Source organism: Danio rerio, chromosome 12 (assembly GCF_049306965.1).
Source record: "Danio rerio strain Tuebingen ecotype United States chromosome 12, GRCz12tu, whole genome shotgun sequence".
Taxonomy (NCBI): Eukaryota; Metazoa; Chordata; class Actinopteri; order Cypriniformes; family Danionidae; genus Danio; species Danio rerio.
The window spans coordinates 18,029,267-18,054,166 of NC_133187.1; the positions used below are offsets into that span (position 1 = coordinate 18,029,267).

The window sequence follows — 24,900 nt, forward strand, 5'->3', positions numbered from 1 at the left end:
TTAGCTAATGCACCATGAGTTAACATGAACTAACAATGAACTACTGTATTTTCATTAACAAACCTTAACTAACATGAACAAATACAGTAGTAAATGTATTGTTCATTGTTTGTTCATCTTAGTAAATGCATTAATTACCATTAACTAATAAACCTTATTGTAAAGTGTGACCAGTTTAGGGCTGGATGCTAGATTCTGACTGGCTGATGAACATTTTAAAGTTTGCAATTGTTTTTTTTTTTTTTTTTTTTTTTTGTAATCTGATGCTGTTCCTAGAGCAGGGGTGTGCAAAAGGATCAAAAAGCAAACTTGATTGAGGGTTGTGGATCAAATATATATAGCAAACCATATATATTAAATTTGCCATGGGTAATTTCCTAATTGATTCAGTAATATTTAAAAATAACTAGAAAATATTGCTTTAAAGCATATTACCTATAATGCATTTAACATTTAATAATAAACTTGCAGTATAACCATAAAAACATAAACAATCCCATTCATAGCTCAATGGCGTTTACCTTGATTTGCTCACAGATATCTTACATTTGGATAATCATTTACAACATTTAATTGAATCATTTAATTTCAGTTTGTATAGCTTAGCAATAAAGCAAAGAAACTAAAGGTTACGTAAAAGTCGAAATGACAATCTCTGTTAAAGGCATTCATCCTAACCATCTCTTTTCAGATAGCAGGCCAAATCAACGTTTACCACAGACCCTATACCTTGGGCATCTCTGTCCTAGAGAAATGGAATGTTAAATAAGAAAACAGTGGGCGTGGTCTTTTTTTCTACTGCAAGCTGATTTGAAATAGCTAAGAAGGCATTATTTCAGAAAGATCAGGAAAAGGGTTTCGGGAGAGTTACTGCATAAGAGACATCACCTTGTCCTCAACATTTCTGTTTTATGTCATAGCACAGTCAAAACTTACAGTTAGAGGAGGCATGATTATGTTAAACACGATCAATACCTCAGACAGAATTAAACTGGAAACAAACAGGAAGTGCTTTTTTTATTGAAGATTTGAAGAGCACGCAATTTTATTTATTTATTGCTTAATGACAGGCACAGATTAATTGTTCACCACAAAACTAATATGAACAAAATCAATATGTAAGTTTTGAATTCATGTCTACTTTAAGATGTGCAGTTATTTTCAGCAACATACAGTACACAGTTCCAGGCATTTGACCACATTACAGTTCCATATTATTATATCTTGAACGATTTCCGTTATTTTACATCCAACAACTGTTAAAAACTATTTAAACAAAACAGAACACGTCCAATCAGATGTGTAGGAAACCAGTACTATACACACAGGAGCTTTTTGAGTCTGACAAATGTCTTGAATGACAACATCTGACATGTGGTTTTTATACCTTTGATAATCTTTTAGTATAAACAGAATAAATTGACTCCAATAAACATGCATGTACTGTATCAGCTCTTTTATTTAAATGTGACTCCTGACAGGATGGTGCAGGTTTCTTATTATACTGATTTAAAAAAATTGGATATTAAAAAGTGCGATTTTAGTTAACTTTGATTGCCTACAAAAATACTGTAAAATATTTTTTTGGACTCAATAGAATGCATCTACAGACTACACTAAATAAAACACTTTGAATACTTGATGAAGCATGAGTGACATTATGTTTCATAGGTCATTTGCTCTCCATTTTGAAACCACATCCTCACCCTGTCAAAGAAGTTCTCCTCGTGTGAGATATGTTGATGTATGTGCCTGTGCTGAAGTCCGTGGCCTCTTGTACTTTTTTGTTTACATAAGCAGCATATCTGAATTTCACCTATCGTCTTAACTTTTTAGTTTTAGTTCATTCTTAAGTTTAAATAAATAAATATATATCACAAGAGTCCTTAGACTTGTCTGATATTTTTTCCCTTCAGTGCTGATATTCTAAATATTAACAATCTTGTTAAAAGATGCCACATGCGGCCACCCACAGTGCTTAAGAAAGCTTTAAAAACTGCATTCAATTAGACACGATAGAAGTCCAACCAATATTGATTTTAATGGCTGAATTCTTCACATCCTGACTGTGTAATTTTGCAGGTTTATACGCCCAGGACATGTGGACGGCTAGTAAAATGGCAGCTGTCATGCAAGACAACCGCTCATGTGACTCATTACTCCAAGTGATTCATGGGTGGTTCAATTAAAAATAGTCACAGGGTGCGACAATTTAACCTGCGCTCGTAACAGAAGTAATGCTAGTGATGAAACCCAAGAGGAAAATAGCCTCGTAAACTAAGACAACTGCCCTAATATATGAGACAGTCAAAGCTGATTATGATGTTGTACATCTCCATATAACTTCATAAACATGTCCTGTCACCTTTGTGTGTGAAATGGAGCTGTGTTCTGTGTCTTTAGATCTGCGCTCAGCTGTAAGTCATCCTTGGATGTAGAAGGGGCTCTGTAGCGGCACTTCTAGTTCCTTTCAGGTTTCAGTTCCATTCCTTTTAATGTCTCCCAAAGCCATTTTTTTAAACCTTCAGCCCCCTCCAAAATTACATCACAGTGACGTGGAACACTTCAGATGTAGGAGTCCAATGAAAAACACAAGCTTGATCTTCAACTGTCACCACTACATATATAAGTGATGCTCCATCAGAAGCATTCATTTTAACACAAAGAGTTTTCAAGAAAAATCATGGGAATCCTGCAGGTCGAAGAGCTGGTAGGCACCTTTCAATGTTATGGATTTATTGATTCAGTTCATTTTTATGATATCAGTTGATTTGTACTAGTTTTTTTTTTTTAATGCTTATTGCTTGAGACTTTACTTTTTATTTGTGTATCTCTTGGACTAGCGTTATGTTCTCTTTAATATTTTTGTACAAAAGAAAAACAGGTCCACTTATAATTTGAAATATTTGAACACAAAGTTCTCACGCTACTTCCAACTGTTTGAAAAGTTGATAATAGCTCTTAATTATTATACTTTTATTTCCTTATATCAGTACAAACTATTACTGCATGGTCTGAAGGGGGCAAACATTTTGATGGGAGTTGGGAATTTACTCACTCAATTTCAAACTTGTATGACCTGCTTTTGTGGGTATTTTGATAACTATCGTATTGCTGTATGGTTCAAATTTATTGATTTCCTTTTCTTTTATGCCAAATATAATTAGAATACTAAGTAAAGATCATGCTCCATGAAGACATTTGTAAATTTCCTGTATATATGTCAAAAGTAAATATTTGTTTAGCTTTGGACGACTTTAAAAGTGATTTTCTCAGTAGTTACACTGTAAAAAATGCTTTTCTTACTTAGACTTTTTGTCTTGTTCCTAGTCCAAATATCTAAAAAATCTTATTGTCTTGTTTTCAGAAATAATATGGTAAAATTTACTGAGTTTCGTTAAAACAAGCAAAATAATCTTATGTCAAAAGGAAAAACAAGATTTTGCTTACCCCATTGGCAGATTATTTTGTTTGTTCTAGGAACAAACTAACTTTATAATGGCATATTATTTCTGAAAACAAGAAATAACATGTTTTGCTTGCCTAGAAAATGCTTTTTGATATAAGAATTTTTATATATTTGGACAAGAAACAAGACAAAAAAATCGAAGTAAGAAAAGCATTTTTTGCAGTGTAGATTTTTTTTGCAGCCACAGACTTTTAAATAGTTGAATGCTAGTTTATTTATTAAGCATTCACGTGATTTCAGCTATAAATAATTTGCCCTTATGACTGGCTTTGTGTTCCAATGTAAATCAATGACTAAATTTTCACATTCAAATAGTGATTTGTTTGGTCTGTGGAATGTTTTACATTTTTACATTATTATTATTTTAGGTTACAGACATCACAGGTGGAAACACAGATCAGGACACCACTGTACAGAAACGTCCATCTGAAGAATGCAAGAGCTCTGCTGACCATCATCTGAAACCCTACAACAACCTTCAGTGTGAGGGTGAAGTCATTCTCAGCGGCCTTGATGTAAGATTTAAGCATGAATTAGCATTTTTCACAGAGCATAACATGATTAATAGTGTATTTAGAAATGTCTGATTTTGCAGACTGACAACAGCACTAATGACCTCCAGGTTGTGAAAAACAGTGTGCAGACAGAAGTCTACAAAAAACAGCCCAAACAAGAGCTAGTGGTAAACATCAATCATTGAGTTTCAGAATAATCGGTATTAATCAGATTTCTCAACAAACCCCTTAAGTAATCATATCTCATTACCCCGCAGAATGATTTTGTGGATGAAGATGACTTCCTGAAGGCAGCGCTGGATAATAAATTGCCAATGATCAAAAGTTACCTCGCCAGAGGTGCAGACCCAAATGCATGTGATAATGTGAGTGTTTTACCAAACACACCTAATGAAATTCCCCTGACAGCACTTACATCTAAAGAACTAAACGTGTTTCCTTTAGTTCAATCGTACAGCTCTACACAGAGCTTGCTCACAAGGAAACGTGGAAATTGTGAACGCACTTCTGGAAGCTGGTGCTTCAATAGGAAATAAAGACAAGGTATTGTAAAATGTTTACATTTTACTTCATTATGTTTGTGAATTAAGTTTTTTCTGATAGATATATTTATTAATGCTACTTTAAATGTCAGTGCAAATATTAATAAGAGTATTTTTTTTTTTTTTTGTAAAGGCAAGTCTGAAATATACTCTTTACTATTTTAAAGAAAGGTGTCAATATAATTGAAAACCACAATTTAGGGATTGTGGGTGGCACAGTGGGTAGCACTGTCACCTCACATCTAGAAAGTCGCTGGTTCGAGCCTCAACTGGGTCAGTCAATAATATCTGGATGCAGCCTTTATGATGCAAGCTGACATTGCATAACTCAACAATGCAATGCCAGACACAATGCACACAAATCGAGTGAGTGACGACACTGTGAGGGGTAGGGTTAGGGGTGGGGTAAGGTGAGCCATTAAGAGCATTGGATGCATCCCAGATTGCACTGCACCAGGTCTGTATCCAGACCCCTCTCGGGTCCGTTGGCATTTCTGTGTGGAGTTTGTATGTTCTCCCCGTGTTGGCATAAGTTTCCTCCCGGTGCTCAGGTTTTCCCCACAAGCCCAAAGACATGCGCTATAGATGAATGGGGAAGCTAAATTGCCCGTAGTGTGTGTGTGAATGGGCATGTATGAGTGTTTCCCAGTGATAGGCTGCAGCTGGAAGGGCATCCGTAAAAACATATGCTGGATAAATTGGTGGTTCATTCCGCTGTGGTGACCCCAGATTAATAACATTACATTATTTAGTTACACTTAGTTCTATATAAAATATTATAAATTATTAATTGACAAGTATCATTTTTAACCATATATATTTTTATACTCAGGTCAGGAGTTCTCACTGTGTTCTTCTCTTTTTGTTTTTTTGCAAACATCAGTTTTAACAAACTGACTTATTTCAACAAGCTGCTTATATTAAACACACTGTACATTTTCAAGCATCAAAAAACTAAAACAACCCATTTGTTTTTGTCATGTATTATAGAAGACAGACATTAAAAAGTCAATGTATCAAGTTTGTAAAAGAAAAAAGATAAGCATAAGAGCTAGCTGCTGGCAAAAGAAAACTTAAAATAAAAAAGAACAATAAATTAATCTTCAATCAAAAAATGACATTTTAAATAAGCCAAAACAACACACTTCTTTCATTTTTTTTAATTAATTTATACATTCATTCATTTTATTTTCGGCTTAGTTCCTTCAGTCCCTAATCAGGGATCGCCAAGGCGGAATGAACTGCCAACTTATCCAGCATATGTTTTACACAACAGATGCCCTTCCAGCCACAACCCATAACTGGAAAACTTCCATACACACTTATTCACACAAAGACTACGGACAAGCTTACCCAATTCACCTAGCGCATGTCTTTGGACTTGTGAGAAACCGGAGCAACTGGAGGAAACCAACGCCAACACAGGGAGAACATGCAAACTCCACACAGAAATGCCAACTGACCCCGACGATTGTTTTATTACTTATCAGTTATTTCAGACATTCTACTTTAATATGAAATAGAAATGGGACATGTATTTTTCACTTATTTTAAAAAGCAGGATGCAAATTCCTTCTATGCATTCATTGTTTTGTTTAACACTGACGAACTATCTCACTGTCATGATTGTGTTTAACTAGCTTCAAGCAACTGAAGTCCACTGGGCTTGTCGTGGAGGTAGTTTGCCTGTGCTGGAGGCACTACTTAATCACGGGGCAAACCTGGATGCCAGAGACAAGGTACAAAATTTGTAGTTTGACAGGCAATCAGGTTTAATAATGTATCTGATAAGTCTGACACACTGGCCATCCTCAGCTTCGCAGCACTGCTCTTCATGTGGCGGTCAAGACAGGACACTACGAATGTGCTGAACATCTCATCCACTGTGGCGCAGATGTCAACGCAAAAGACATAGTAAGAAATGTGGACGAATAGACGTTGACTTTATATAAAGACACTGAACATATTTAATCCTCCTTTAATAAACATTGTTTCACATCAGGAGGGTGACACGCCATTGCACGACGCAGTCAGCCTGAATCGTTTCAAACTCATCCAGCTTCTTCTACTGCACGGAGGGGACTTACATATCAAGAACTTTGTAAGTATTCTTAAAATATAATTATATAATCCTGCTGCTGATAATTAAGTACAGATACAACTAATAAAAAGTAACAATTTACACAGGGTGTAGCCAATAAATTCTCAGCTGTCATGCCTAAATGTATGTCACCAAAGATTTTTGCTTAAACTGCAAACAGTGCCATCTTCTGGTACACATGTAAATAGATTTATTTTGCTAGTAGGGGAAAAAGCTATTCAGAATTTACCTTTAGCACACTATACGAAAATTCCAGATTTTCACAACGTTACTGTAGTTTCCCACAGTAAATTACATTAGCATCACTTTACAGGATTTAACTGTAAAAATTCACAGTGATGAGTCGTATTCAGAATTTTATTTTGAAATTAATCAAATTAACATGATTACAGCAAACTATTGTAAAAAGGGCTATATCTAATACATGTTATAGGAATTCAAACTCTTTTCATTTAATTCAGTGTAGACTTTTATGCTAGTATTGACACTTTTTTGATATTTAGAAATAACAATGTTATTGCAGCCCCAAAAACAATTTGGTTACAACTTAAAAAAATAAACCAAAAAATCAACCTGTTTTGAAACAAGATTAATGTCATGGTAAATTTTCACTTTTGGGTGCACTGCATCTATATTTAATTGTATAAGGTTAACTTGTAAATATGGAATAATTTTTATTAAACATAATTTTGTGCTTAACCAAAAACATAATAAACTGGAACAAAAGTAATTGATACATAAAACCAAACACTGTTAAACACCTAAAATGATTTCAAAGTCAGGGTAAATGTCAGATAGACTAGCCGAGGAAAGCCTGCTTCACCGTAAAATAGTTAATTCTTCAAGATTATCCAGTGAAATCACAGTAATGTACTTTACTATCTACTGTGAAGTTACAATATATGGCTTTAATTTCACAGTAATTTAATGTTACAAAAAACGAAAGTTAATTACTGTGAACAACTTCAACGGAATTTGTTGTGAATTTACATAGAGTATTTTACTGTGAAAGTAATGCAAATTTTAAAAAAGAAATTTACTGCGAATTTAAGGTCAAATTTTTCAAAATGCAAAAAAAGTAATTTTAGCAAAGGTTCAGGACTATTGCTTGCTCACGCTTATTATTTTGTATTCTGCAGGAGGGAAAGTCACCTATGGACAAGGTGTGTGAGTGGCAGAATGGAGCAAAATCAATCTTTGACAACTTTCAAGACAATAAAAAATAAATGCATCACATGACCACCTGGACAACTCTGGGCTTAATATCATCCAAATAAACTATTATGAGATATTATGAGCCTGCATATTAAAATCTAATATGTGAAGAAGATATATTATTGAGTTATAAGAATGTTTTGAGAGTTTTGGCAAAGCACTTCAACTTTTTTATTATTAAATTATAGAGAAAACAGAAAGGAATGCGAAGCCTAAATAAATATCGTCTTCTTTTGTTGACATGGGAATACAAATGAAACTGCTGAAATTAAATCATGAATGATAGGTGTGATTTGATATTCCAAAACTTTATTACAGAATGTGCTTTTTGTGCATGACGTCTGTACAGAATATGACATAAGAATTTTTGTACTATTATATGTAAATTTTGCTTGCAATTCCATTAAACCTTAACTAATAAAATACATTTTTAACACATCTGCGTCATCTTTCATTTTTTAAAGTGATTTGCAAGACTTTGAGAAGTAACAAAAAAGTTTTACATTATGATATATTTGAAAAAACAAACAGGATTTAGTAAAAACTCTAGCTGAAATGCTATTTAGGCTAGTTCAGTTCTGGCTTTTTTGGCAGCCGGAGTTTCCTCTTCTTCCTTCTGGAGAATTTGTGGTTTCTTCATGGTGTGAATAACACCAGATGCAGTTGCTCTAGTTTCTGTAATAGAAGAATTGCATATTAACAAATCTAATAATGTAACTATTTACTGGAAAAAAAGGCAAAGAGTGAGACTTATAGTTTCAATTATTTACCTCCATGTAGCAAGACAGATCGACAGTTAGTTGACACAGCAGCTTTAGCGTCCCCCTCAGACAAGCTGAAAACAAGCCCCCTGTAGTCTCAATGAAGGAACATTCCAACACGGATACAGTGCCTTACAAGTCCCACTGCATATTTAAATAACTTATCCATACACTTGTTAAAAAGGATACAAATTGGCAATGTCATATGGGCCCCTCAGTTCAAGTTGCTGAAGAAACAAAAACAATAGACAAATGTAACACTGAGCTTACAACATTATAAATATATAATACTTTACAATTTTATAAATGATTCACTCTATTAAATTGTAAAGACATTTTACCCTTTCTGCTCCACTGGACACTATGACATTCTTTTTGTGAGGGAAAAAAATCCAAAATCAGCATAATACATTATTATATATTATAGAAGTTTATGTGTAAAAAGGAAGAACATACTTTTCCTTTGCAAATTTCCATTAGGCAGATTGCATTGGCAATGGTGTATCTCCTTGTAATGGAGTCTCTGATTGCTGCTGCATAACAAGTCTCAAAGAAAATCCCCCTGTCAATAGCCTACAGAGAACAACATGACAGAAGTGACGTTACACAAACTGAAGTTAAAGGTGCAGTAGGTGATCTGCCAAAATGCTAACCGCTTAACACAGAGGTGTCTAAACTCGGTCATGGAGGGCCGGTGTCCTGCATATTTTAGTTCCAACCCTATTTAAACACACCTGAACCAGCTAATCAAGCTCTTTCCAGGTATACTACTAGACTTCCAGGCAGGTGTGTTGGAGGAAGTTGGAGCTAAACTATGCAGGACACCAGCCCTCCAGGGCCGAGTTTGGACACCCCTGGCTTAGCATATTATCTTTGGACGGCGGGGAGGGACTGTGATTCAAAGCCACGTCCCCTGAAATCGAGAACGCGTGCACCGCGTCACAACAGCAGACAACCCCCTAGTTCATGTCATTCGCCAGTTAGTTAAGTGTTTGGCCGGCGGCATGCAGGAATTACATTTATTACTAAGCCATACTTGCATGCTTTTTCAGAGAGAATATTCAGAGTAGCATGCTAAACTGTATATGAAGGCTCTCGTTGTTCAAAAATGACCCAATGTGAATATAAAGGCAACTTCAGCTCAATAAAGCAGGTTAGGTGGAATAGTGCTTTTTACAGATGTTCTGTTGTTAAACTAAAAACAAATCTACATTATTTATGCTGTAAAAGGTCTTTTATGAACCTAAAAAAAACTCACATCAATCTTTCACCGGGAGATTTCAGTGGCTGAACAACACGTTTGTGCATATAAGCTATTCATAACACAACACAATCTAACATCAGCTTAGCCTGACTAAAATGGTTTTAAAACAGAACATTACCTGTCTAACAGTAATACTTCAGCCATGGTGTCGTCCTTCCTCCAGCGTGCAAAAGTAACTACAATATTGATTCAGGTTTTTAAAAAGTTTAAAGTCAGCATTTGATTTCACAGCGTCTGTGACTGTCTCGTGAACACGCGGTGCTCATGCAGACTAGCACGCGCGAATGGCAAATCTGCGTGAACAGATACGCAGAAGCTCAAATCTACATTTGCTGACAGACAGTCTGAGCTACTTATTGGAATTATGGGCGATGTCGGCCATATGATGAACATTTTTTTAGTTTTATGCATTACCCCGATTATAAAAATAGATATAAACACATTTAGATAATTTACTCTAATCATTACTACTGGACTGTGAAGAGACTTTTAACCAGCACAACAAAACATGTTTCTGAAGACAATCACCTACTGCACGTTTAATGAACTGTCAAAATAAAATTTCATGCACTCAAAAAAATAACACTTTGGTTGAACTTGACTTAATCCTTGATAGTGGTTCCCACATGATTTCACCACATTATCTTACACATGACTAGGTTTACATCAGTAATCAAATAATTTACCTTAATCTAAATAAGACAATAATACTATTAAGGTGTTTACATGAGTTGCTTTTTAATGTTCCTTTCATAATCCTGTTTTACATGTTATAAGACAGTTCAATTGAAGTCATTGCTTCACCATGCTATCCATGTTTCCCCTGGAGTTTCATCTCTTATTTTCAAATATAACTGCAGTCCAGCAGTTTCATTTTTATTCAGGAACATTTCATTCATGCCTCTGTCACAAACTGAGGTATTGGATGCGCGTACGAAGTAAGGACTGGTGGAAGAGTGTTGTCTTAATGGAATTTGATACTGCACGCTACATGGTAAGAAAAAATCTCAGCACTTTGTGATGCAATTGTATGTGGTCCTTTACTGACTCAGTACCTGCAGAGAAAAGTTGTAATTAAACAGCAGTGTGTGTGTGGAAAATCCTGTTGAAACATGTGTCGAAAAGTTCTACATGACGGTAATAGTTTGGTTAAAGTGTTTACATGTCAGTACTGCCCTTTAATAATATGACTAAAATCAGCATACTCCAAATCTCTCAATTCAATTAGTTTAATTCAATTATGACTTTACAATTTTAAAGGCAATAAAAAAATAGCTGTTTACATGTTAGACTTTTAATCAAAGTATTGTGTTAATTGTATAAAGGACTATTGGTGTCCATGTAAACATACTCATTGTATGATTTTGAACCAGCTGAAAATAATTGTGTTTATTTTACATGAACAGATGATGTTCACTAAACATGATTTAAATCTTTCTATTTAACTTAAATGAATGCTTTTTTTGTTGAACTTCAAATAGTCATGTTAAATGAACACATATATTTTAAGCTGGTTTAACATCATACAATGTGGTTAAGATCATTTAGTGTAATTACATAAAGCCCCTGTCCAAAATTAAATCATGCTCAGCCAAAGAGCTATTTTTTGAGTGTGACGTATATTATTTACTGACAACAACTACAGTAATATACCAAATACCAGTTTATCTGTCCAAAACTGCTAAAGGTGATAATACACAGGGCAACCTTTAAAGCAGTGTTGCTGAGCGATGTTGCTTGGCTATTTTGTCATTGAGAATGGCCAACAAAACTGTATCTGAATCCATTAAATCAGTTGTCTGCAATATTTTGAAATCCTCTAATCAGAATGCCAGGAGCGAATCATGTTAGAGCCTTTGACCTGTCAGAACAACTCAAACGAAGTGGCAGCCGCTCTGTGGCGATGGAGACAATGGCTTTGAAACAGTGAATACATTTGCAAAGCTATAGGATTATTTGTTTCAAAGCTTTGTTTATTTCATCTCTACTTTACTATCCCTTAAACCATATCATCGGCACAATGTGAAAAGTTGCTTTTAACATAAGAGGCATTTGAAAAAGTTGTTTAAATGTTTATGCTTTATGAAATTCCGCTAGGTGACCATGTACATAGGTATAGATATGGATAAAATGCAATAACTCACCCCATTAACTGGAGCCCTTTTAAAATGGAAGGGCTGTTTTTCCGTCACTGCAATGCAGATAATGTCAACATCAAAAGTCATGCAGGCTGCCTGGCTCAGGTGAGGGAAAAGACAAAGAAAATGTTAATACCACAATAGATTATATGTTTGATAATCAAAATGTATTTTATATATATATATATATATATATATATATATATATATATATATATATATATATATATATATATATATATATATATATAAATATAAATCAAAAATGATAAACTAATTACCCATTATCCAAAATGTAAAGGGTTAGTTCACTAGGGTTAGGCACTTTTTATTATGGATGATGCACTTTATTGGAATTCTTTTGGACTGCTGATAATCAGCTGACATTTACCATTGCAGAGCTGGAAATCCTACATTTTTAAATAACTTCAATTGAATTTGAGTGAAAGGTAAGGCATATAAGATGCCGTGTGGGTGAGTAACTCATTTTCATTTTAGGGTGAACTAAACCTCAACTAAAACTAAAACACAATGTAGAATTGAAACTACACTTACATGAAAGAGCTTTTCAGTTTTGGGGTACACCGCCACAAGGTCAAATTTTTTGTATTCATTAGTAGGTCTCTAAGGAGAATAACACAAACAGTCTCACCATATAATACTGCAGTATATAATACAATATAATGTGTATAATACTTTAGCACAAATTATATTAGAGTTTACGAAGTATAAACTTACAAAATGTGATGCATCAGATGCCACAATGGTCAATCGATTTAGCACTTTGATTGGAGAAGATTTGCCCTATAACAGAAGAAAAAAATTAATTAAAAAGAACACATCATTGTTAATTATCTCGGAAGATATGTTTAAGCTAATTACCTGGACAACTGGAAATTTATCAAATAAGTCTGAAATACTCTGTGGGTTAGGAATTTCCTGTAAAACAAGAAAATAAGAGCATCATACAAACACACACACACGCACGCACAACTCGATAATGCAGTTTAGTTTAACTCCTCTATATTGTACCTGTTTCTTCTGTAGTGGCTCAACTACATAGTTTATTGCAACCGTTGAGTAGCCAACTGAAAATACAGCAAAAAGTATATGAGCATTAGGGGTTTCTCTAAAAGTACAGCATAATCTATGCATTTCTTAGTCTAACTAATCAAAGTTAGCCATCGCCATTACGTACTGGTTATCCTGCTAGGAGCAGTAGACAGCTGGTAAATAGTAATAATCAGCTAATTATGAAAAGTTGAAATACGTTTTCAATTACTAACAACTTTTGATACAAGATTCAACGTAAAAAGGAAATATCAATAAACACTGTATGAACAATTAATAACGTTTCATACTTCGCTTACACACGTGAACACTAACGTTAGAGAATACAACTGTTATTGCGCCGCATTATAGATATAGTCGGAGATTGAGGTAAAGTTGGTTTTATATTCACACATTCGTTCAGTGACATAAATTGCATACACTTCACAAACTGTGAACAATGCTGTACTTTGATAGTTGTTGACTGCTAATATGATTTTACCATTTACAATGAATACTTTTCTGAAACTATATTATTAATGAGAAAGACTGAATGTGCGAATATAAAACCAACTTTCAATTAGTCGGAGCTGGGAATTTCAGCAATGAAACGTCTGACCTCCAAGAGCTGAGAACAGAATAATTAGTGACGTTTTCCTCATCGTTTGACAGATTATCCGTTTAATGTGCCTAATGTGATTTGCTTGTGTCTGTAATATATCCGACATCCTACTCCAAAGCACTGTTCAAACGGCGTTCTACGCGTTATTTTTAAGTCATGTTAGGGGGAAACCAATCCAAATTGTCTGGATCGTAACTGTACTGCTACTTACGGTGAGCAGCTGTCTCTATGATGTGTTTCAGTCTGTTCTTATCACTACTATTGATGATGTTTAAATCCATAAACACAGACATCTTTCTCCTATTGATGGGATTCGGGAAAAGTGTTCACTGGTAAGTTCATATAAGAATACACCGTTTCAACTACTGAACACACACATCCATGGTACAGAGAACCACATGGTAAAATATGATCTCCTTCGTTTGGTGTTTTTTAAGACTGATAGTAAGCAAATGATAGGTACATTACCGTCACCTACTGGACTGGAGTGAGAGCATTAATGGAATAGAAAGTACAAAATCACAAAAAAACTAATTCCTGGTAAACAGACTTATTATTTTAAAACTGTGTAATTTAAACCACAAAAATACGTTGATTTCTCAAACAAGTTCGATCACAAGATAAAGCGTCAACCTATAACTGAGCCTTGTGGGCTAGTTCCGTTTTACTTTTCCTTACATTAGTTTCGACCGTCCTGTCAGTCAACCAGAACCACAGTATATTTTACTTCCTGTTGGAGGTGGAGCTACGTCTGTAGCGTGCTCTCCAATTGGTCGGATTTAAACAGAAGGAGAACCGCGACCACTGGAAAGAAGCATGTAAGCGATGTAAACGGGATAAACAAAAGGAAATAATAACAATAAGGGAAAAGTAAGTGAAATTATCTGAAATGAAAACACACAGGGAATCGTTTTACATTGTTTCATGCTATTAAACAATGTTGATTAGTTTAATGCGATACGAATAAGGTTAACATGTTTTACGAAAGCTAGTTTTAACGCGTTCGGCAACGTTAGTAAGTTATGAGTCGTTGTTCCATTTGTCGCCACCTAACGTAACGTTAAATACATCTTTATTATTACGCAATAACTTTCTTTATTTAAACGTCAAACTTCTTTACAGGTTTGATCAAGATGATGGAATCGTGTTTAAATCACAAGCCTGACCGTGTCGACTCTATAACGGTTGAAGACCTCCGAAAAGATCTTTTCTCCGAGTTCTCCAAATTATCCAGGGTATTTATTATCTCATCTTCTAAAGCAGTCGAATCCGATTTTTGGCCGAAGCTAACATTTCCTGGTGTACATTTCTCTTTCTAACAGGACTCGGTGTCGCTTGAAAAAGAGCATTTGCAGGTCTATCTCCGCGTACGTCCGTTCACCTCAACAGAGAGAGCTGAAGGAGAATCACAGGTGCTTGCACATTTTTGACAAATCTTTGAAAATATTAAGTTATAAGACTTTTCCCCATGTTCATGTTTAAAACCCCTTATTATAACTTTTAAAAACATGTTAAGTTGAATAGCGACGTCATTTATATTTTCCCTTTTGTTGTTTTTGGAACAACATGAGAAATGGTGACATTTATTTATTTGTTTATTTGTTTGTTTGTTTGACAGATTATCCACTTAATTCCCCTTATGTAATATGTTATTATGTGTGTAACTTCATCCAACAGGATTGTATCTCCATTGAGCCTCCAGATACTGTGATTCTGAAGGCACCAAAAGCATCTCTGACTGCCAGACACAGTGAGAGATTTGGACCACAACTGGCACAACGATTTCAGTTCTCACAAGTATGACACCTCTACAGTCATTTATTTGAAATATATTTTAGGAATTATATATAATATAATATATTATAGTATTAAGTATTTTTGAGGTTTAATTTATTCAACATGACATTTAAGCTTAATTCATTTTTAGGTGTACGGTCCCGAAACAACTCAGAAAGAGATTTTTGATGGAACAACCAAAAGTCTTGTTAAAGAAGTTTTGGACGGAGGGAATTCCTTGATTTTTACATATGGAGTTACCAATGCTGGGAAGACATTTACTTTTCTTGGTAAGAATGTTAATATTGACTTTATTCTTCATGTATGACTTTTTGGCTCAAGACTTCTGGTTTCATTCACTCCTATTGATGTTTAGACTGCTTGATGTTGCAAACTTATGTTTCTTATTATATATTCTACTTTTTATATATGAACACACTTGATTGTAGAACAAGTAGTTTGACAATTTTCTGCCGTTAATTATTGTAATTTAGTTGCAATCGCAAAAATGAGCCAACTGCCACATTGCAGAATAAAGTCAATAGTTTTCTGCTTTGTGTATATCTTTTCTAGGGCTGGGCGATTAATCAAAAAGTAATCCAAATCGACATTCAGAACCAAAAATTGATCTAATTTTTCCAGGTCAATTTTTTAAATTACTTTCCCTTCTTCCTGTGTGGAGTCACGTAACCCCGGTTTATTAAGGCTGATTTATACTTCTAAGTCGAACGCACGGGTTTGGTCCGTCACAGCCTTAGTTAAAATGTAACTACACGTCGCACGTTTGCACTACATTGACCATAAGTGGAAGCAATGCCAGAGATGCTTTGAGACGGCATGTTTTCTTTTACAATAACATTATTATTTACATTGAAATTATTGTTTACAGAAAATGCAAAAAATTCATTGTTTAAAATATTACAAGATAGAAGATATAGAGATACTGCTTATTTTTCAACTTTTAATATGAAAACATTGAAAATAATTTATCTTGTTTCCAAAAGTGCAAGTTATTTATTTTCACTTTTTTTTATAAGGAAAAAGTCACTGTTTTAGGCAATGTGTGTTTTAATTTTAGCTGTTCAACGTTAAATTAATAGATTGTAGTTAGTGTGTTTTTCCTTTAATTTTTTCAAAATCAAGTAATGCATCCTTCATTCAAAAATCTCCCACTTGTTATATGTCAGCTTATTTACTCGACAAAACCTGTCAGTAAACTATGAGGCCAAAAAAAAAAAGAAATAATTAAATAAAAAAATTGCTCATTAATTGTAATCAAGTAAAAATGTTCAATTAATTGAGATTTTGATTTTAGGCTAAATTGCCCAGCCCTAATCTGTTCTGTTTATTGACACATACTTATGTTTGTTTATAGGCCCTGAATCAGATGGTGGAATTTTGCCCCGGTCATTAAACGTGATTTTTAACAGCATAGAAGGCAGAATTTATTTGCAAAATAACATCAAACCTCACCGATGTGTTGACTTCACAAGACTCACCAAAGAGCAGCAAGATGAGGAAGCTACAAATAAAAGAAACCTTCTGCGGCGATTTAAAGATGTACATTTATTTATATATTTTATTTTATTTAATATATATATATATATATATATATATATATATATATATATATATATATATATATATATATATATATTTTTTTTTTTTTTTTTTTTAAGTATAGTATGTTATTATTTTTTTAAGTATAGTATGTTGTTTTAGCAATACTCATCACGATTGTTTATTTATGTTTATCAGAATGACTCCCAGAAAACTTTGTCCAGCATGTCCAGCTCAAGTTGTTCATCGTTTGACAGTAAGCATTATCAAATGGTTTATCTTTCGCAGAAACAAATTTAGTGTCAGTTGTTGCAAGCATCTTCATCAATGCTGATTTGTCGTTCTAGGCTCCACATCTAGTGACATGAATGGAGATAGTGTCTATTTGGATGAGGACTCTCATGTTAAATTCTCAGTGTGGGTCTCATTTTGTGAAATCTACAATGAAAGCATCCATGATCTGCTTGATTTTGTTCCAAATGGCTCTCACAGAAGGAATGCATTGCGGTTAGCCCAAGATGTTAAAAGCAATTCTTTTGTTAAAGGTAATCATATAACTTTTAATTATTAAGTCTAATTTTTACTCATTTTATGTGTACAAAGTGTAATAACTGTAATAAAAATGTAAATAATACTTGTTATAGTATAAATGTTTAAAATGTATAAATAGTTTAATTTTATTTTCTTTAATAATTCATAATGCACATATATTTTTTCAGCATTTTATTTTCATGGTAGTTTGTTTATAATTACATTATATGGTTATTTATATAATTTGTCGCATTTTGTTTTTATCAGATCTAAAATGGGTTCAGGTTAACAGTGCAGATGAAGCATTAAAAGTTGTGAAAATTGGTAGGAAAAATCAAAGTTTCTCATCCACCAAACTCAACAACATCTCAAGCAGAAGGTATTTCTGTTTAAAATATTTTAACATTTAATTTATCTACATTTCAAAATGATGTGAAATGTAAATATAACAAATTTTCTCTATAGCCACAGTATATTTTCCATTCGGATGCTAAGGATTGAAGATGTGGGTGTTCCTCGAGTCCAGACAATAAGCGAGTAGGTGACCTCCATACTAATATGCTGCACTTTTAATTTAACATGAAACCATTGATTTGTTCTTTATTTATAATAAAGGTTGTCATTATGTGATTTGGCTGGATCTGAGAGATGTGCAAGGACTCAGAATAGAGGAGAACGCTTAAAAGAAGCTGGGAATATCAACACCTCCCTGTTAACTCTAGGAAAATGCATCAATGCCCTGAGGCTCAACCAAACTCAGTCCAAGTGAGAAAAATGTCCATGTTAATTACTAAATTAATTAGATAAATTTTTCCTGTTAAATATTTCTTTACATTTCCTTTCAAAATTGGGACTAAAACTGCATTAATATGACTGTTTGCACAGGTTTCATCAGCACATCCCCTTCAGAGAGAGCAAGCTCACACATTATTTGCAGGGGTATTTCTGTGGCCGTGGAAAAGCTTGCATGATCATTAACATAAACCAGTGTGCTTCAGTGTATGATGAAACTCTGAACGTTCTCAAGTTCTCAGCAGTGGCTCAGAAGGTCTGCAGGATCCTTTAGTGTCATTATTAACTGAATAGAAGCACAGTTTTAAGACACTGAATTGTTTTGTTCTTACATTATTTTGTCCTTAGGTAGTTGTCCTCAACCCTAAACCAGCTCCAAGCATTGCACTCAAAAGATCTGCCAGAGATGTGTCCATGATAATCAACAATGCTGACAAGAAGGATTGGACCAGGAGAAGCTCGATTATGGGCTGGGAGATGAGCCTAGAGGACGTGCAGGAAGATGAAAATGATGAAGACATGGATGAGGAAGAGGTGGAGAGTGACGATGAGAGCATAGTGGACAGAACTGTGCTAGAGACTGTGGAAAATCAAGAGCTGTGTGAGGTACTGAATACCTTTTTCCATTTTCATGAATTTTCAGGATTATTTTTCTTAACTATATAATATGCTAATTAATATTTATTTATGCCACAGCTTCAGGTAAAAATTGAAGAACTCCAGGAGAAGCTGATCAAGGAAGAGTCTGAAAAACTAACTTTGGAAGCCCGTATTCGTGAAGAAGTCACCACAGAGTTTATGGAGCTGTTTTCTAACATGGAAAAAGACTACAGGCAAGTTGACCACTGTCACTGAATCTGAAATTTCATTCTGTTATAGCAGGTACAACATTAGTTTGAACATGCTTCGTCAATGTTAATGTAGGTACAAAGTAGTATAAATGGCTGTGCGAATTTCTGTCTAGATTTTTATCTTGATTTTACACAAACAGTTCAATACTTCTGTCAGAGTAACAACCAAATTTTACGACTTCTCAAATTCAGGTAGCAACAACTGCATGTACAGAATTCATTGTAGTGACAAACATGCATCATATTTTGGTTAAGAATCTTCAGTTTAGTGTGGCGCAGTGGGTAGCGATGTCGCCTCACAGCAAGAATGTTGTTGGTTCAAGCCTCGGCTGGGTCAGTTGGCATTTCTGTGTGGAGTTTGCGTGTTCTCCCCCATGTTTGTGTGGGTTTCCTCTGGTGTGCTCTGGTTTCCCTCACAAGGGAACTTTTGAGGTCTACCTTTCTAGACCGGGATACCCATGGGTCCACAAAGTGGCACAAATGGATTTGCTGTTTAAACAATGTGGCGCAAAACGGGAAAATTAGGGTTGTGCGGTCTGAAAATAGCAACACATCGCAGCAAACACATCTTGCGGCTTATTGTGTCAGGTGTACGACAGGGCCCTTTATTTTTGTTTCATGTCCACTCGACATTATTCCTATAGCTTGAAAATATTCTGATTGAACTACTGAGTTTTTTTTTTTTTTGTATTAATTGTTTTTTGGTATTTTCTGGACATTGATTGGTATCTTGATGTCTTTTAAAATAAGAGTTTTAAGAATATTTTCTATTTTTAAAATATCTTAGGGGCATATCTAAATATTTGCTTTGGTGAGTTGGACTTGTAACCCAAAGGTTGCTGGTTTGATTCCCAGTCCCGGCAGGAATTGAAGATCTTTAGCCAGCAGAGGTGTGTGTGCTCTCACTCCTCACTCAAAATGTGTGAGGTAAAACCATACTTGACAAGTCTCACTTCACTAAATTTGTGTTCTGAAGACAAATGGGTTCAGGGTTTCATTTTTGGGTGAACTAACACTTTGAGAATATTTATTTCAAGTAGTGGCTTGTCCTGGTACTTTTCACCATTTTTTTATTATGAATCATTTACCATGAATACAGACATACTACGCAGCTCACATACTGATTTTCACTGTGTAGTATGAAAGCATGGCACACAGGGCATGTTTCCTAGATATCATATTGGTGGGATGCAGATGTAGCATTCAGCTTCTGTGTGGAACTTGGTACAAACTGTACTGAGTTAGTTTGTTAGTATTTTATCAAAGTTAATTTGTATAGCTGTCTTTTAATGTTTCAGTGAACGTCTCCAAAGAGAGAAAGAAATTGTTGAAGAAAGAGCAGAAAGGAGGCTGGAAATCCTGAAGAATCTGGTCAACAGGACAATTGAGGAAATGACTACAGATGAAAATGCAGCAAAGGTAAATACAGATTTAACTCCAGATAATCTACTAACACTAACCTGTTTATAGTAATCTTCTATTTTGGTTCTTTTTCTTTATTTCGGTTCATGGCTTTCAACTTTCTTTAGCTTCCATGTGACCCCTGAATTTAAAGAAAAACACACTTTTTAGCTAATAGAAAGTTTTATGACAAGGTCTGAGTGGATTTTTTTATTTTTTAGTTCTATTAAATCTGTATTGTTGTGACTTTTTTTAACACTAAAATGTATTAGTTTAAGAAAGAAAAGACTAATGATAGACAACATTTTAATAGAAAATATAATGTTTTTTATTCATTTCATCATTCTAGGAAGCCAAGATGGAGCTTTTGGATACCATGATCGAGGCAATGCGAAGCGATCTAACTAAGATAAAGGGAGATGCAGAGTCTGTGCAGCTGTGTCTGGCCAATGTCCCTGAATCACCTGGAAAACTCAGTCATCTGAGGACAGAATTGGAGGAGATAAAGGCGGAACTTCTGAAAAGTCAACAACAACTCAGTCTCAAATCTAAAGGTGAGTTCAGTTGCCTTAAGGCTAATTAATACTGCAACAGACTTCATCTAAATTTGACAGATCGGTGTGGTACCCCTGCTTGTTTTTTTTCCCAACTGAACATGCTACAGCAGTGATTGCAGAATATCTAACAAGTGACAATCTGGTGATTTTCCATGTTTGTGCCTGACAGTGTTGTATTAAATGACTTTAAAAAAAAAAAACACTTTTTTTGAAAAGACATCTTTTTGTTGTTGTTGTCTTTTTTAATCTATTTTTTGGCTCTCTCTCTATATATAATTAAATTAAAAAAAATAATTCTGTGCATCTCCAGAGTTTGAAGAAAGCTGTATTCAGATGCAGGATTTAAATGACCAACTTCTCCAGGCAACCAGGGTAAATTGAAATAAAGTTTTCTCCAAGATAAATATCTGATGTTACTGTGAACAGATTGCTATCATTGACCGTGTGGCTTCTGTTAATTTTTGCTTCTCTTAGAATTATGAAAACCAGAAAGTGAGATGTCAGGAACTCATGTCTATCTGCCAGGAGAAAGACGACATGGTATCTAAATTACAAACCGCTTTGGAACAAAATGATGAGGCAGCTAGTAAGGATGTAAGTTTGCAGTACACTGCCATTTTAAAAGTTTGTCTATACAATTTTTGAAGTCTTTAATGCTAAAACACACGTCCACCCACACACACAAAAGTCCCTAGCCTTCCTCTATAAAAAAAAATAATTAATTGTACATGCAGTTACACATTTGGACTATAATAACCTGTCTTTTTGCTCTTGTACAGAGGGCCCTAATTAACAACATCAGAGAAGAAATCCTACATTTCAAAAACAGCTGTAAGTGTAAGCTGAATGAAGAGCATGATGAAATGACAAGTCAGAAAAATCAACAGCTTCAGCAAGAACTGAAAATGAAAGATGACCAGCTAAATCAACTTAAACTTGAGCATGCATCACTTGAGAAAGCGATGCGAGATATCTCTGATAGATTGTCAGAGCTAACTCAAACACATGAAGCTACTGTAGCAATGGAGAGAGCAGAGGTCAACAAAGTCACAAATGAGAACAAGGCTCTTGCCAACGAGTTGGATGAACTTCAACAGAGAGCCAATGAGATGAGCTCAAAGGTCGAAACGATCCAAACTGAATTGGGCAATCAGTCAAAGAAGGCCAATGAGCTTTCAGAAGAACTCCATACTGCCAGGGCTCTGATCAGGGAACATCAAGAAGAGTCTTGCAGTCACTCCCAAACTATTGAATCATTAATGATAGAGGCTGCTCATTTGCGTCTAGAACTCAGTACATGCCAGCTGTCACGTGATAGAAAGGAAGCTGAATGTGAAAGAATGGTCGCGTTATCTCAGGAGAAAAACAGACAGATCAGTGACCTGGAGCAGGAGCTCAAGCAAACCAGAGAAAGTGTGTGTCAACTAGAGGAACTCTGTAGTCGGCTTAAAAGTGAGCGTGATGCCCAGGCTCAAGAGTACCAGAGCCTTCTAAACCGTTACGAAGCACAAAATTTAGTTGTGACTCAAATAAGAAGCAACTCTGATCTTTTGGAGGAGCTGACTGCTCTAAAACATCAGCACAAGAAAATTGAAAAACAAGATGATTGCTGGAAAACCGTGCAGGACAACCTCATACAAACAGTGAGCAAACTAAACCAGCAAGAGGAGATTCTGAGCATAGTGCAAACAATTGTAACAAATGAGATTTCTAAGGCACGAGATGAGGCAAATATGAAGATAACTGAAATGGAGAAGGATCTGTCTAACAAAAACACAGAGCTAGAGACAAAAGCCCAAGAGCTTATGAAGTAAGTCCTCAAATTTTTAGAAAACACAAGGTTCTTGTTTCTGTTGAGTTTCTAGTTTCATAAATGTACTAGATTTCGAATGACATTTCTTGTTGATAAATCATCAAACCAAGGAAAATCAACTGATTTGAATTTGTCTTTTTACAGAGTGAGAGAACATGTGAACGATGGCCACAATCAAATTGAGCGCATGCGCTGTGATTTGCAGCAGGTGGAGCAGGAGAGATCTGATGTCAGAGATCAGTTATGTGAGGCTAACACTCAGAAAGAACATTTAGAGAAACAGGTTGGTAAAATTCTGCTTTTATTTTGCTTTATCAATGTACATGTTGAATTAGATCATGATACATTGTAAGTTGTAATTCTACCAAACTCTTTATAAAGTGGATGAACTATGTCGTCAATTTGAATGCAAAAACCCGGAAGCGGGTTGGAGTTCGATTAAATCGCTTAAATAAGGTTTGTGGCAAACACAAACTCAAGATACTCTCACGTTTTATTCTATGACATTAAACACATCAGTTACAACACACTCTTGATTTTTTAAATTGGTTACGCTTCTTTAAAAAAACGGTTGCTATCAAGTTGTTAAATGGGACCACAGGCGGTGTTGGAGACATTATACGTCATCGAGCTTCACTGGTCTTGAACGCAGCTCTCTTGTGTTGGGCATTTGGATTTGTCTGTGCTTTAAGTATTTTCATGAATAGTATTTTATAGTTTTGTAGTGTTTGATCAGTTTGCCTTCTCAGATCATCACGACTTGCCTAAAATAAAAGATATAAAACAGTTCAAGTATAAAACAATGGTAGCTTAAACGTTAAAGAATGTGTGCTATTAGGCGCATAGTTTGCTTATAAAAAGCTTGCAGGACATCGAGGCGCCAGAGCAATCACTTGCATTTTTTCAGTGGGAGCAATTTAATGTTATCCGTCATTTCTGCTCACAAAGTACGAGTAATACATCAAAAAACGTTACAGCGTTTTAATAAAATAAAGAAAACCAAAATTATGCGCTTTCTGTCGTCTGGTTTTTGAACAGGAGCGCTTAACAAAATGAAGCAAAATGTATATGCCTCACAGACATAATAAATATATTTATAGAAAGCTTTAAATTATTACTTAACGAAATAAAACAAATCGAAAACAAAACTCCTTCATGTAATCCGTAAAGATGAATTTCTCTCTAAAGGCGAGTCCAAGAGGAGATTGCCAGTCAGGATCTTTGCGACACTGACTCAGAATAAGTTTATTAATAAATAATTAAGATATGTCCTTACTCTTTCCTCGACACATTCATTGTTATTTGTTTTTGCCGGTGCTTGGGGCGAGTTTTAGCTTATTGTGTGCGCTTGAACGCGGATTCACAGTAGCAGTTTTAACATGGAGTGACACGACATCTGACGTACAGATGACACTGGCACATGCCACTGAGTGTAGTGACACTTCCGGTGGCACGTCCGGTTTTCCACTGTCATGTGTGACTCGCTAGTGGCATGTGTAGTGACCTGTGCCACTCAGAGTGTCGCGCTGCATGTCACTGCAGTGACATCGACACCCGGCGAAGCTTATGACATTAATGGCGAAGCTTATGACATTAATATGACATGAGCAAAACCATATTTAATCATTACGCGACTTTTAACCTAATTTATCGCGTCGCGAGTTAGTTTATTTGCTGAGCTACTCCACGATGTTTTAATTTAAACGCATTTATTTTATGTATTCGTAGTCATACTTCCGTACGTAATATAGTCATTTGACAGTACATGTCAGTCAAATATATTGTGGCATGCTTATGTATGGGAGGGGTTACACTTATCTGTTGTACTGTATATTATTGCATCCTGGCAGTTCCTTTGTTCCCTACAATATGGACTTCTCTATGTTTTTAATTCATTCATTTATTTTATTATTTAACTTATTTTCATTTTAAGGTATTTTAA

The 24,900-nt window shown here is 35.0% G+C and overlaps 3 protein-coding genes across 10 annotated transcripts in view; 2 read left to right on the forward strand and 1 right to left on the reverse strand.

Annotated features, from left to right (window-relative positions):
- The first annotated feature begins 2,648 nt into the window (after nucleotides 1-2,648).
- ankrd1b (ankyrin repeat domain 1b (cardiac muscle)) lies at nucleotides 2,649-8,278 on the forward strand. Of its 2 annotated transcripts, none has more exon segments than NM_001102388.1 (9): nucleotides 2,649-2,710; nucleotides 3,838-3,984; nucleotides 4,065-4,151; nucleotides 4,242-4,349; nucleotides 4,429-4,527; nucleotides 6,167-6,265; nucleotides 6,342-6,440; nucleotides 6,529-6,627; nucleotides 7,767-8,278. In NM_001102388.1, coding segments are annotated over 9 exon segments (852 nt in total). In that variant the 5' UTR covers nucleotides 2,649-2,683; the 3' UTR covers nucleotides 7,854-8,278.
- Nucleotides 8,135-15,080, reverse strand: rpp30 (ribonuclease P/MRP 30 subunit). Of its 4 annotated transcripts, none has more exons than XM_073917610.1 (11): nucleotides 14,356-15,080; nucleotides 13,038-13,093; nucleotides 12,888-12,944; nucleotides 12,744-12,809; nucleotides 12,561-12,629; nucleotides 12,012-12,101; nucleotides 9,060-9,176; nucleotides 8,945-8,974; nucleotides 8,793-8,830; nucleotides 8,613-8,692; nucleotides 8,135-8,517 (listed from the first exon to the last, which is right to left on the reverse strand). In XM_073917610.1, the coding sequence occupies exons 6-11, from the start codon at nucleotides 12,090-12,092 to the stop codon at nucleotides 8,405-8,407; spliced, it is 459 nt and encodes a 152-aa protein (XP_073773711.1). In that variant the 5' UTR covers nucleotides 12,093-12,101; nucleotides 12,561-12,629; nucleotides 12,744-12,809; nucleotides 12,888-12,944; nucleotides 13,038-13,093; nucleotides 14,356-15,080; the 3' UTR covers nucleotides 8,135-8,404.
- kif20bb (kinesin family member 20Bb) overlaps nucleotides 14,463-24,900 on the forward strand; it is a 33,668-nt gene continuing 23,230 nt past the window's right edge. For all 4 annotated transcript variants that reach the window (XM_073918315.1, XM_003199582.7, XM_073918316.1 and 1 more), the window contains exons 1-20: nucleotides 14,463-14,547; nucleotides 14,800-14,912; nucleotides 15,000-15,089; nucleotides 15,355-15,474; nucleotides 15,605-15,743; nucleotides 16,829-17,013; nucleotides 17,212-17,269; nucleotides 17,361-17,558; nucleotides 17,812-17,923; nucleotides 18,010-18,081; nucleotides 18,160-18,309; nucleotides 18,430-18,592; nucleotides 18,685-18,942; nucleotides 19,033-19,169; nucleotides 20,486-20,606; nucleotides 20,938-21,142; nucleotides 21,456-21,517; nucleotides 21,620-21,739; nucleotides 21,925-22,955; nucleotides 23,103-23,241. In XM_073918315.1, the coding sequence (XP_073774416.1) occupies nucleotides 14,811-14,912; nucleotides 15,000-15,089; nucleotides 15,355-15,474; nucleotides 15,605-15,743; nucleotides 16,829-17,013; nucleotides 17,212-17,269; nucleotides 17,361-17,558; nucleotides 17,812-17,923; nucleotides 18,010-18,081; nucleotides 18,160-18,309; nucleotides 18,430-18,592; nucleotides 18,685-18,942; nucleotides 19,033-19,169; nucleotides 20,486-20,606; nucleotides 20,938-21,142; nucleotides 21,456-21,517; nucleotides 21,620-21,739; nucleotides 21,925-22,955; nucleotides 23,103-23,241 (3,462 nt within the window). In that variant the 5' untranslated portion in view covers nucleotides 14,463-14,547; nucleotides 14,800-14,810. The remainder of the gene's footprint in view (nucleotides 14,548-14,799; nucleotides 14,913-14,999; nucleotides 15,090-15,354; nucleotides 15,475-15,604; nucleotides 15,744-16,828; nucleotides 17,014-17,211; nucleotides 17,270-17,360; nucleotides 17,559-17,811; nucleotides 17,924-18,009; nucleotides 18,082-18,159; nucleotides 18,310-18,429; nucleotides 18,593-18,684; nucleotides 18,943-19,032; nucleotides 19,170-20,485; nucleotides 20,607-20,937; nucleotides 21,143-21,455; nucleotides 21,518-21,619; nucleotides 21,740-21,924; nucleotides 22,956-23,102; nucleotides 23,242-24,900) is intronic.